General features: G+C 44.2%; 2 protein-coding genes across 9 annotated transcripts in view; one reads left to right on the top strand and one right to left on the bottom strand.

The window, feature by feature from the left end:
- HGSNAT (heparan-alpha-glucosaminide N-acetyltransferase) overlaps nucleotides 1-5297 on the bottom strand; it is a 35636-nt gene extending 30339 nt beyond the window's left edge. The window contains exon 1 of one of the 6 annotated variants that reach the window (XM_073340292.1): nucleotides 5187-5297. In XM_073340292.1, coding sequence (XP_073196393.1) covers nucleotides 5187-5262 — 76 coding nt within the window. In that variant the 5' untranslated portion in view covers nucleotides 5263-5297. Of the gene's footprint in view, nucleotides 1-4574; nucleotides 5000-5186 lie in introns of those variants that run through there. The other 5 variants (XM_073340290.1, XM_073340289.1, XM_073340291.1 and 2 more) reach the window with 5 other exon arrangements.
- POMK (protein O-mannose kinase) overlaps nucleotides 1-12518 on the top strand; it is a 48155-nt gene extending 35637 nt beyond the window's left edge. The window contains exons 1-3 of one of the 3 annotated variants that reach the window (XM_073340295.1): nucleotides 4519-4585; nucleotides 5557-5864; nucleotides 8382-12518. In XM_073340295.1, coding sequence (XP_073196396.1) covers nucleotides 5577-5864; nucleotides 8382-9155 — 1062 coding nt within the window. In that variant the 5' untranslated portion in view covers nucleotides 4519-4585; nucleotides 5557-5576 and the 3' untranslated portion in view covers nucleotides 9156-12518. Of the gene's footprint in view, nucleotides 1-4518; nucleotides 4910-5556; nucleotides 5865-8381 lie in introns of those variants that run through there. The other 2 variants (XM_073340293.1, XM_073340294.1) reach the window with 2 other exon arrangements.
- Nucleotides 12519-12895: the final 377 nt, after the last annotated feature.

Below are 12895 nucleotides of genomic sequence, written 5' to 3'. Positions count from 1 at the left end.
TGCAAAGTTTCAAAAAGTTCAATGAATAGAAGATTGTTGTGGGCAGAATAGATCTGGACAAGGAGAAGAAGTCTGGAGATAAATGTGAGAAGGGAGGGACAGGCAGTAGAAACAAAAGTGAAACTGTTTGAGCAGCATATTCCAGAAGTCTCGAGGTCTTTTGGAGTGTAACCTTCATTGATTTGCGATCTACCATACCATTCTCTCACTAGAAGGGAAAATCTATAATGGCAGTAGGCCGTAAAAGAGACCAAGTTTGGGAACATTTTAATGAAGTTCCTCTACCTGTGGGTAAGACAGGCATGTGTGCAAAATGCAAACAGTGCAACAAAGAAATGCAAGGCCGGTTGACTGAATGAAACAACATCATGAAGAAGTGTTCCTTCTCAGAAGGAAGCTGTCCTGAGGATGATGAAAGAAACATGTCTGAACATGCAGGATCTTCAGGTTGGTAAACTTTTTTATTTCATACTTCTTTCTTGAGGACTGCCTGTCTTCCTTCTGGACTGTTCTTGAATTCTCATGTTTGAGCAAAAAATATAGTTGTTACTCTATGGTACTAGCATTTTAGATGCAGTTGTCATAAAAAATAAAGACCTGAAATAGGCAGATTTTCCTTTTACAATTTCACCTTTAAAGTAGTACTGTCAGTGAATGCAATAAGTAATACTAAATGAGCAGTGTGGTAATAATAATTAAATAACTGCATTGGCTTATTTTGTTTAGGAGAATCCATCCTCAACATACAGGATTCTGAAGACTCTCCACCTTAAAGATCACCATCATTTTATATAGTTTCAGAGTTATCTGCCAATGATAGTGTTTCAGTCACATCATGTATGTCACATAGCCATAGTATATTTATCACCTGTAGCAAAAAGAAAAAAAAAACGCCATCATCCAGAAACAATCATAGATAAGAACCACCAGATTACAGAAAGAGGTAATTGATGAAAAAATTGCCTGGTTTGTTAATCATACGGAAAGGAGAGTTTGTTGCATAGAGAACCCACACTTCATTAACATGGTTCAGTCATTAAGACCAGAATACATTTCACCCAACAGAGCACATGTCGCAGGCAAACTGCTGGACTGTGAATCACCAGTGTAACACTGTTGCAAAAAAAAAATAAAATAAAAAAGCAAACATCATTCTGGGATGTATTAGCAGGAGTGTTGTAAGCAAGAGAAACTGTATGAAAGAGAAACTGAGCAGTGTGCAAAATGTGAAATTGTTAACCTGAGTCTTGATGGGTGGAGCAATGTCCACAATGATCCTGTTGCATGTGCTTGTGTAACAGAAGGGAATGTCTTCCTTACAGAAACAATTGATACATTAGGAAATGCACACACAGCAGAATACTTACAAGAAGTAGCAGTAAAAGCTATAACAAACTGTGAAAAAAAATTCAAATATCTAGTACGCAGCTTCATCACACAAAACGCTGCAAATGTATCCAAGATGAGAAGAAATTTAGAAGAGAGTCCCAAGCTAATAACATACAGTTGCAGTGCTCATTTGATGCACCTCCTAGCCAAAGACTTCAGTGTTTCAGAAATAAAGGCTAAGGTTGAAATTGCAAAATACTTCCATAACAACCACTTTGCACCAGCTGCTCTGAAAAAAGTGGGAGGAACCAAGCAAACTCCCCCACAAGACATGTGATGGAACTCAGCAGTGGACTGTCTTGAGCACTAGATCAAGAACTGGCCTAATCTGATGACAGCTTGTGAACAAAATTGTGAAAAAATAGGTGTTCCTGTCACAGCCAAAGTTCTCAGCATTGGGCTTAAGAGAAATGCTGAACACAGGCTGAGTACCCTGAAGCCTATTTCCGTAGCCTTGAACAGAATGCAGGGAAATAACTGTTTTATTGCTGACGCTGTTGAAATTTGGAAGGAACTGAGTGAGATCTTAAAAAGAGAACTATGCAATGACAGCGTTAAATTACAAGCACTAAAAAAACCGAATGGGACAAGCACTATCTCCAGCTCATTTTCTTACAAATATTCTCAATAGTCGGTACCAGAGTCAAACCTTAACGGCTGAAGAAGAGGAGTTGGCTAGGACATGGACATCCAGCAATCATCCCTCCATAATGCCAACTATAATAAACTTCAGAGCTAAAGGTGAACCCTTCAAGAAATATGTTTGCTGATGATGTTTTAAAAAATGTCACACCAGTGAACTGGTGGAAGTCACTTAAACACTTGGATTCAGAGACTGTTGAAGTGATAATCTCACTTTTAACAGTAGTAGCCTCTTCTGCCAGCGCAGAAAGAATATTTTCTTCCTTTGGACTAATTCATTCCAAATTGAGAAATCGTTTGGGACCTGGAAAAGCAGGAAAGCTTGTTTTTCTTTTCCAGATTATGAACAAACAGGAAAATAAAGGTGAAGACAACTGAGTTAGCTGTAGAAGCCAATATTTTAAGTTTCTCATGTTGACCTGGTGGACATAGTCGATTTAATTTTTGTTGTTTTTTTTAAATATTTAATTTAACTATTTTAGTTAAACAAATTTTAACAAAAACAAACCTGATTTTAAAAAACTTGAATGTTTAACTAAATTCAAAAATTCATATGCTTGTTTTATTAAAATCTTATATGTTTGCTGTTGAAGAAAAGAATCCAGAATGCATAACGCTGTTGTTTTACTTAAATAAAACAGTTTAAATGTCTGTCTGGTGATGTTCTCCTCCTAATATAGCATGGCAAGAAAATCCTCCAAATATTAATGATTAACCTGTTGAATTGGAGATAGTTCACCTCCCAATGACTTCATAAATATCTGCTTCAATTACCTTTGGTAAATAATCATTCATTCATTTTCTGATATAGCTGTAAAACTAATCTGAAGTTTTCAAAATAAATCACTTAAAAATGTATAGTGTGTACCTTCTAAAAATGAAACCTACATCTATCTGAGTTGTGAAGAATATGTATTAAGGTTTTAACAACCAACAAGAATGCACTTTTATGTAGAAATCCATGATTAAATTGAGTCTTCCTGACTAGTAATTTAAATCAGATCCACCCTGTTCTTAGGAGTGCCTGTGTTTTAGCTATGGCTCACCATGTCTTTGCCAAGTTCACGTACCAGACAGTGAACTTGTAAGCAAGCCTTTGCTTATGGCAGGGCCTGACTTTTGCTCATAGCCTGCCTTTTACTAACTTAGCCCTGATCTACCCGGGGGGGGGGGGGGGGGGGGGGTTGACCTAAGATACGCAACTTCAGCTCCACGAATAGTAACCTGCAGATTCGGGCCTAGGTGGGGACGATCCCAACGGAGCTCCAGTCTGTGGTGTGCCCAAGCAAAGAGCTTTGTTCTAAACCAGGCAGGCATTTCTAGCTATGAAACATGTTTGGGAGGACAGGAGAATGGAAAACCAACCCCAGCCCAATCCAGGCAAGGGTGGGAGCACTACTGCAGAGAACAGAGTACCCCTGAAACTGGGGGAGGGACACAGGAAGGTGGTAGGGGAGTGAGAGTGATGGAGAGACTGAGCTGGGGAGAAGAGGGGGCGTGTGTGTGAGAGAGAGAGCACGGAGTGTGAAAGGGCAGTGGGGAGAGTGTGACAGACAAGTAGAGAGAAGGAGGCAGGGGTAGAGGGAGGGGGGGGCAGATAAAGTGATGGGGGAAGACAAGGGGCAGACAAAAGGGTGTGGGTAGGGTGACCAGATAGCAAGTGTGAAAAATTGGGAGGGGGTGGGGGGGGTAATGGGTGCCTGTATAAGACAAAGCCCTGAATATTGGAACTGTCCCTATAAAACTGGGACATATGGCAACTGCAGGTGTGGGGGAGAAGGAAATAGGGGGCAGACTGGGCAGGAGCAATTCAGCTGGCAGGGCAAGCCAGGCACAGGAGAATGGGGGGCAGGCCGGGCGGGGGAAGCAGACGGGGGTGGAATGAGGGGGAGCAGATCAGGTGGTGGTTCATGCCAGAGGGGGGGAAGGAATGGAGAGCAGGGCGGAGTGGGGGGAATGGAGTGGAGAGAGGGGTGGGGAGGGAAGATGGGGGTTTCAGGACAGGTGGGCGGGGGGGCTCAGGCTAGGCGGGGAGGAGGGAACAGGAGGCTGGGGGGGAATCAGGCCAGACGGGGCAGGAGGAGCGGCTCAGGCCGGGGGAGGAGGCAGGTGGGGGAGGAGGCCAGGCCAGGCCAGGCCAGGCTGGAGGGGGGGGGCGGTGGTGTGTGTTCAGGCCAGACAGGGGGGAGGCAGGCAGGCAGGCGGGGGGGCCTCAGGCCACGCAGATGGGGGGGGTTCAGGCCAGGAGGGAGGGAGGTGGGGGGGGCCTCAGGGCAGGCCAGGCCAGGCAGGAAGGGGGGTGGAGTTCAGGCCAGGTGGTAGGGAGGCAGGTGGGGGGGATTCAGGCCAGGCGGGAGGGAGGCGGGGGGGCTCAGGCCAGGCCAGGCAGGCGGGGGGCCGGGCCAGGCCAGGCCAGGCCAGGCGGGACGGGAGGGGAGCGGCTTAGGCCAGGCCAGGCAGGAAGCCGCGGGGGAGGGCGCGGTTCAGGCCAGGCAGGCGGGGGCGGCTCAGGCCAGGCCAGGCCAGGCAGGCGGGGGCATTACCGTGCGGCTGGGTGAGGCCGGGCGCCAGCAGCGCGGCGCTCAGGGCGGTCACCGCCAGGCAGAGGGTGGCCGAGGGGCGCCATCCCCGGCCGGGCCCCGCCATCCCCGCGCCGCCGGCCGGCCGGCCGGCCGGGACTCCGCTCTCCCGCCCCCGGGGGCTGCGGCTCGCGGCTCCCGGCCGGGGCTGGGCCCGGGCCCGGGCTGGCGGGAAGGGGCCGGGCTGGCAGCGCCTGCGGGCCCAGCTCCTCCGGGACCGGAGAAGGCTGGAGCGGGCTAGGGGCGGGGGCGGGGGCGGGGGCGGTGCATGCCGGGGCAGGGCCCGGGAGCGGGCTGAGGTAAGTCCCGGCCCGGCCGGGTTTCGCGGCGGGGCTCGGCGAGGTCTGTGCCGTGCCCGCTCCGACACGCAGCCCCTTCCCTCCCCGGCCCGCGGGCTAAGGCGCCTGCTCCGGAGTCACACCGGTTCGCTGGGGTGACAGACACAACGATCGGGCCTTACGCGCCTCGGTTGGCAATAACAGCCTGTCCAGGGGTACCCTAATGTCAGGCCGTTGCTGAATGGACAGGTCTGGGGCCACCCGCCCCGTGCCAGGCGCTGTACAAACACCATCTCACCTGCTGACCAATATGACAGTAGCAGTCCTTCCTTCTCCCTGCCTCTGCAGCTCGGCTTTCCTCTCCCTGGGTCCATGCAGAGCTCCTTCACTTCCTGGACAAAGCATATTTGTGGACTGGGGCCTATGTTTCTAAAAATCACAGAAAAGGACAGGGGGATGTGGAGGCAGGAGTAGAGCTCGAAGTGCTTTTCTATTTTTTTTTAATCAGCTGACTCTATTTCACACTGATGGTTTCTCTTTAAATATCTTATGGAGTATTTGGGTGGCTAGAGGGAGAGGGTTTTGCAAAAAGGCCCCCAAACATTTGTCCCCTGTCTTTCCTTGTAACAAAAGAGTCTTGTGTTTACTGGGTTGTTTGTGTATTACAGAGAATGTAGAAGATAGCAACATGGACAAAAAACTCCATTACATTAAAAAAGAGCTGCTCCGAAGGGAAATTCCTCCAGTCTTGTTGGTGCTGCTGCTTCTAGCTGTGCTGCTCCTGAATTTCCTTCTGTACATGCATCTCAACAATTTCTCGGTCACCACTGTGCAGCCTGACGTGGACTCCAGCCTCTGCCCATTTGGGTACTTCAGATTAGGACTATTGAAAAATTGCTCGCCCTGGCTGACTTGTGAAGCCATAAATACAGAAGTCAGGAAACTGAAGTGTGTTGGTGAAGGGGCTGTGAAAAAGGTTAGTATCATGTTGGGTAGGTGGATCTCCAAGAGGAAAAGTTCACATGGTGTGTTGGCTGATTATCAGTGCATATGCTGCTTCTGGGATAATTGTCTCCACAGTAACTAATTATTATAGACACGCAGAGAGTTATGATGACTATAGATGGCATAAACAGAATCCCATAGAGTCAGACTTTGCCTCACTTACACTGAATCGTAAGTTACTCTGCAAGAAGTGGTGCTGAAATCAACAGCACTGCTTGCAGAGTATGATGCTTCTCAGGGCTGGTCTTCACACGCTCAAATCAATGGGAGATTGCTCTCCCATCGATTTCTGTACTCCACCTCAATGAGAGGTGGAAGCAATGTTGGCAGGAGAGCATCTCCCGTCAACATAGCGTAGTGTGGACTCTGCAGTAAGTAGATCTAAGCTACATCGACTTGAGTTATGTTACTAACTAGGGCTGTCAAGCAATTAAAAAAATTAATCGTGATTAATCGCACTGTTAAACAATAACAGAATTCCATTTATTTAATTTTTTTTTATGTTTTCTACATTTTCAAATATATTGATTTCAATTACAACACAGAATACAAAGTGCACAGTGCTCACTTTATATTTATTTTTTATTACAAATATTTGCACTGTAAAAAACAAAAAATAGTATTTTTCAATTCACCTCATACAAGTACTGTATTGCAATCTCTTTAGCATGAAAGTTGAACTTACAAATGTAGAATTATGTACAAAAAAAAACTACATTCAAAAATGTAAAATTTTAGAGCCTACATGTCCACTCAGTCCTACTTCAACCAATCGCTCAGACAAACAAGTTTGGTTACAATTTGCAGGAGATAATGCTGCTGGCTTCTTGTTTACAGTGTCACCTGAAAGTGAGAACAGGCGTTTACACGGCACTTGTTGTAGCTGGCATTGCAAGATATTTGTGTGCCAGATGTGCTAAAGATTCATATGTCCCTTTGTGCTTCAACCATCATTCCATAGGACATGCATCCATGCTGATGACGGGATCTGCTCAATAACAATCCAAAGCAGAGCTGACCGACTCGTTCATTTTCATCATCTGAGTCAGATGCCACCATCAGAAGGTTGATTTTCTTTTTTGGTAGTTTGGGTTCTGTATGTAGTTTCCACATCGAAGTGTTGCTCTTTTAAGACTTCTGAAAGCATGCTCCACACCTCGTCCCTCTCCGATTTTGGACAGCACTTCAGATTGTTAAACCTTGGTACCTCCTTTGCGTTTTGTCAAATCTGTAGCGAAAGTGTTTTTAAAATGAACAACATATGCTGGGTCATCATCCAAGACTGCTATAACATGAAATATATGGCAGAATGAGGATAAAACAGAACAGGAGACATACAATTCTCCCCCAAGGAGTTCAGTCCCAAATTTAATTAACACATTCTTTTTTTTAATGAGCATCATCAGCATGGAAGCATGTCCTCTGGAATGGTGGCTGAAGCATGAAGAGGCATATGAATGTTTAGCATATCTGGCACGTAAACACCTTGCAATGCCAGCGACACAAGTGCCATGTGAATGCCTGTTCTCACTTTCAGGTGACATTGTAAGTAAGAAGCAGGCAGCAGTATCTCCCGTAAATGTAAACAAACTTCTTATATTAGTGATTGGCTGAACAAGAAGTAGGACTGAGTGAACTTGTAGGCTCTGAAGTTGTACATTGTTTTGGTTTTGAGTGCAGTTATGTAACAAAAAAAAAATCTACATTTGTAAGTTACACTTTCACGATAAAGAGATTGCACTACAATACTTGTATGAGGTGAATTGAAAAATACGACTTCTTTTGTCTTTTACAGTGCAAATATTTGTAATAAAAATATATAAAGTGAGCACTGTACACTTCGTATTTTGTGTTGTAATAGAAATCAATATATTTGAAAACGTAGAAAAACATCCAAAATATTGAATACATTTCAATTGGTATTCTGTTGTTTATCAGTGCGATTAATCGCAATTAATTTTTTTCAGTTAATCGCGTGAGTTAACTGCGATTAATTGACAGCCCTATTACTAGAGTAACTCAAATTGCATAGCTTAAATCGACTGGCAGCGGTAGTGTAGACAAGCGGTAGTGTAGACAAGCCCTCAGATCGAGTAAGGGTGGCAGGAGAGAGAGTGGTCTGTATAAGATCTCTCTTGTAGACAGTTTGATTTAGTGGCCAGTTTGCATTTAATCCAAGTCATACGCTCATGAGGGGAGCACAAGAGATCAGTAAATACTATATGCAGGAATTACCATGTCAGTGCTGTGCAGCTAGCAGTAACTCCACTGTAACATGTAGGTGTATACAAAGACTCACCTAACAACTTCAGTAGCAGTTAAAGTCTAGTTTGTAATTGTGTAACTTGTTCATTTAACAGCATTGTGTCTCGTGAATGCATAGCTTGCAATCTTGTGGCTATTTCATTACCTGCAGGTCCATAATAGCTTCTGCTGATCAGTAGGAAAAGGTTCCAAATGTTTTGTTTGTCTCTTGCTCTGTTTTTAGGTCTTTCTTTCTGAATGGAAGGAAAACAAAGTATCCCTTTCCCAGCTCGCCAACTCAGAGCTGGAGGAAGATTTTCTTCATGGACTGAAGATGCTGAAATCTCTCCAGAGCAAGTATGTTGTCAGACTGCTTGGCTATTGCGAGAAGCAGTTCACAATCCTTACCCAGTATCACCCATTAGGCTCCCTGAAGAACCTGAATAAAATGCTGGACCTTCCCAAATATAAAGGCTTGAATACTTGGCATCGCAGATTCATGCTCGCAATCGACTATGTGAGCATCATCCATTATTTGCACAACAGTCCTTTGGGCACCTTAGTAATGTGTGATTCCAATGACTTGGACAAGGTGTTATCGCAGTATCTGCTGACAAGTGACTTTCACGTTCTAGTGAATGACTTGGATGCCTTGCCTCTTGTGAACAAGAGCGCTGGCAGGCTGGTGAAGTGTGGCCATCGGGAGCTCCAAGGCGAGTTTGTAGCTCCTGAACAGCTCTGGCCCTATGGAGAGGAGGTGCCATTTGAAGACGACCTCATGCCTCCATATGACGAGAAGACGGACATATGGAAAATTCCTGATGTCTCCAATTTTTTCTTGGGGCACGTTGAAGGAAGTGATATTGTCAGGTTCCATTTGTTTGACATCCATGCAGCATGTAAGAAGAAGAACCCAGCTGAAAGGCCTTCCGCCCAGATGGTCGTGGACACATACAGGAAAATTTTAACATTGCTGCTCAGAGAGGCTGCTATGCCTGGTACCAGGGAAATGTTATAAATAACTGTAAGAGAACATACATGTACTTTGATTTTATGTCCTTTTATTTATTTAGCACCCACAGGGTGCTAGGTCCTTTACAAACTGGTAACAGGACAAGGTCCCTACCCAAAGAACAAAGAGGAGACAAAATTTACACTAGTGATGGTTTGCAAAATGGTAAATCTGTTTCATGAAAAAAATTGAAATGTTTTGACCAAAAAACTCCAATTTTGAGGGGTTTTAGTTTTTTTGGTATCTCCCCCTCTCCCTTTTTCTTTTTTGCCACTGGACAAGGAGGGGCAGAAAAGGACGATAAAGCGGGGTGGTATTTTTGGTTTTGAAAAACAAACTTTTTAAAAAAAAATTTTAATCAAAACATTTGAAAATTTTTTTCAAAAATTCCACAAAAAATTCTGCCTTTTTTTTTTAAGGCCAGTTTTTGTCAAAAAATGGCTTGAATGAAAAATTTCATCCAGCTCTAATTTACACCTGGAGGATTGGAGAAAGGAGAACAACAAATAAGCAAAGTAATCCAGATGAGAGAGAGACATATTCCTTATTAGCTCCGTGTCAATTCCATACCACTAGCTTGTCTAAACAGTGTTCTCCTCCTCTCCCTTGCACCTTCCTCTCTCCAGTCATTGGGGGCTGTTCTAATGGCCAGCCAGCACCGTGCAGTACTGAACAGATCTCCCTAATGGAGGCACAGTAGGCTGGTGTCCAGCTGTTTACTGGGGCAGGGGCTTGTCGTGGCTGGCCAGATACCTGCCTCCTGAGCTGCTCCCATCTCCCTGGAGATGTGGTATGTCAGTCTCTCTAGGCCTAACTGGAGGTAGGAACAAGAGCCTGTCTTCAAGTCCCCCCTTGTTCAGAGCAGCTACTTGCTGGCTCTGCCTTCTTCTGCCTGGGGGACATGGGTGATTTCTGGCTCCAGCTGAATAGGATGGGGGACAGGGGAAGCCCATCCTGTTGGCTTTACTGTCATCTTTCTGTCTGTGGGCCCAATTGTTATTGTTCCAGCTCCCACAAGCATGCTAGGCAATTCAGACATACAAACATTACAGGTGTCTGCCCAAAAGAGATTGCAATCCACAAAGTCAACATACTGACAAAGGAGCTGGAAACACACTGCCTTGATTTTCAAACCATTGCCCACTTACCAATTATATTCTCATAAAGGCCCTTTGGAGAAAGAGCATTGTTTTCCCACTGTTGTGTGAAGTGACTAGCACACTGCATACACAATAATCATTTTTCTCACATAACTTCATTCCACTGAGATTTTGGTAGTTTGTGCAGATTAAAAACTCCCTCTCTTCCCCCTGCATCCCAGAAAAATCCCACCACCTTCACAGTAGAAATGAAGTACTATCTCTTTGCATTCACTTTTCCATGACACTGTCCTAATGACCCAATGGGCAGGTGGTGTTAACAATGGAAAACGATCTCTTCCTTAGACACTCAAGTAGTATAATTAAAGGAAGGGCTGGAAAATACAAATCCTTCTATATTTTGCATACAGAATTCTCTGAGGGCCTGATCCAAAGCCCACTGAAGTCAATAGAAAGTCTTCTTTGGCTTCATAGAGCTTTGGATCAGGTTTTTAGTGCCCAGATTCCATGGTTATGGGCTTGATATAAATACCTGGACAGAGCATTTTCAGGGAACAGAAATGCCTTACTACAGCAGCAGAGTTTGTTTTCAGCAATTCAGTTATGCCCACACTGCCTCAACGGGCATGTTGAACATATGTAGAGTATTAATGATGTCAGATGGACTTTAAAGTTATGTACCTCATGACTTTAGTTTTCTGTGGATTTTACTTTCAAATATCTAGGAGTAGGCTGGAGTAACTGCCATGTTGTTTTGAGTTCGGATACAACCTGTGGCAGAGGAGATAAACTCTCCCAGAGGGAGTACAGTGTGTACTTTTGTTCCTTCTTGTTTTGCTCTTCTCCTTTAATCTAAAACAAGCCTGAAAATGTATGGCTGATTTTTGGTTTAGAACAACATACCCCACACACTGTGTGTGGGGATCTCTGAGTCAGATTGACAGCTAATTGTTTGCTCACCAGCTGAAAATATAGCTTCCAAATATTTAAATTTTAAAAAGTGGGAGCAGAGATCTTGTATTGGTGATATTGGTGGCCATTCTCCTGGTTAATTGTGATCATGTGCGGACAGATTAGCATGACTGTTTAGTAAGACACAGTCTGCTTGTCATGGAGGCTTGTGATTTATAGCTTCTAGCCTAGCCAGCTAAGATGCAAGAGAAGTTATCTTCTGTGGACGCCTACGAGTATTATGTTGACACCGGATGTAAAAATCTTGCTTATAAACAGGAAAGCTTTTCTTCAAATGGCTATGTTATAGTTGCTCTCATCTTGTGCTAGTGTCTCTTTTAAGGAAGTCTGCCTTGTTATTTTCATTTCTTTGATTATCCATGTTCAGTTTGGCTTGTTACATTATATGGATTTTGTTATGTGCCCCTATTCTCCCAACCTACTCATCAGCACCCCTCAGAAGCCTCCTCATTGCTCTGCCGTGAAGGAAGCAGGGGGCAAAGATCATAAACCAAGATTTTCAAAAGGGACTTGGGGTTTTTGGATGTCTCACATCTTTCGCCATTCTCAATTTAAAACATCTTAAGGGAGCCTGATTTAAAAGAATGCAAAGCTGCAGTGGAATTTAAAAGAATGCAAAATGGCAATGGTTGATTCCTATGGGACTGCTTACAGAGTAAGGGGATACTCAATGTGAGTAAAGGTATCAGGATCTGCTCCTGTATTAACTATATTGATCCGAGTTAAATAGCTTTCATTTTAGTCGGGTATGAAGGAAAGCTGGATGTGGTGAGTAAAAGCCAGACACAAAGTTTTAACTGTACACCAATAAGTTTATTGTACAGTTAAATGGGATTGCAAGAAATATAAATGTATGATGACTATAAAATAGACACGTTATACATCTGCTGTAAAAAGAGACCAAAAAACTGTCAGGTTTGTTATACTGAGCTTTCGGTAAGGACCAGAGTCTGTCCTCCTCAATCATGTTGCACAGTATCTTACTCTGCAAACAGCCATATTGGTTTCACAGAGTGAGGGGGACAGATTCTGTCCCTAAAATACCATTTTGCCTTGGAAATGTCAAGATTCATTAGTGGATGAGGCCATCAAAGTCTCTCTGTTTTTGGTTACAACTTAAATATGAGGTATTTGTACACACTGACTCCAGGACCCAGAGCCATCCTCTCCACTGCCTCCCACTGGGCCTTAAAGTTTTCTGCCAGTGTTTTTCATTTGAAGTTGAGCACCAGTGATGAATTAAACCTAGTTTGAATGTGGTATTGTGTGTTTAAAAAATAAAAATCCTTGTATAGAATGTTGCCTGCTATTCTATGTGGAAACACTAGGTGGCAGTGTGAAATACCATTTAACTTCAATTGTGTGCAGTTGCACAGTGACTGAATAACTTGCACCTTAGGCCTGGAGCCACCTAGCCCTTCATCCAGTAGTTTGTGCATAAACTGCTTCTTAATTCCTTGGCAGGGCTTATAATGTTTGGGTTAGTGGAATCCTTAATTACAGTGGGTGAGTAAATCACATGGGGCAGGTTTCAATGTGTAAATTACTTCATTGGGAAAACTTGTGGGATGAGTGTAAATGAAGCAGTTCCCCCTGGGAGCGGTGCACTCAGTACAGAATAGCCTATTGTCTTTGCTGTGTCACATTAACCCCTTTACTGTGTACCTCTGGGAC

This window comes from Lepidochelys kempii, chromosome 4 (genome assembly GCF_965140265.1).
Source record: "Lepidochelys kempii isolate rLepKem1 chromosome 4, rLepKem1.hap2, whole genome shotgun sequence".
NCBI classification, from domain to species: Eukaryota; Metazoa; Chordata; order Testudines; family Cheloniidae; genus Lepidochelys; species Lepidochelys kempii.
Note: the sequence above shows the minus strand (reverse complement) of the source record. Positions and strands in the feature narration are given on the sequence as shown.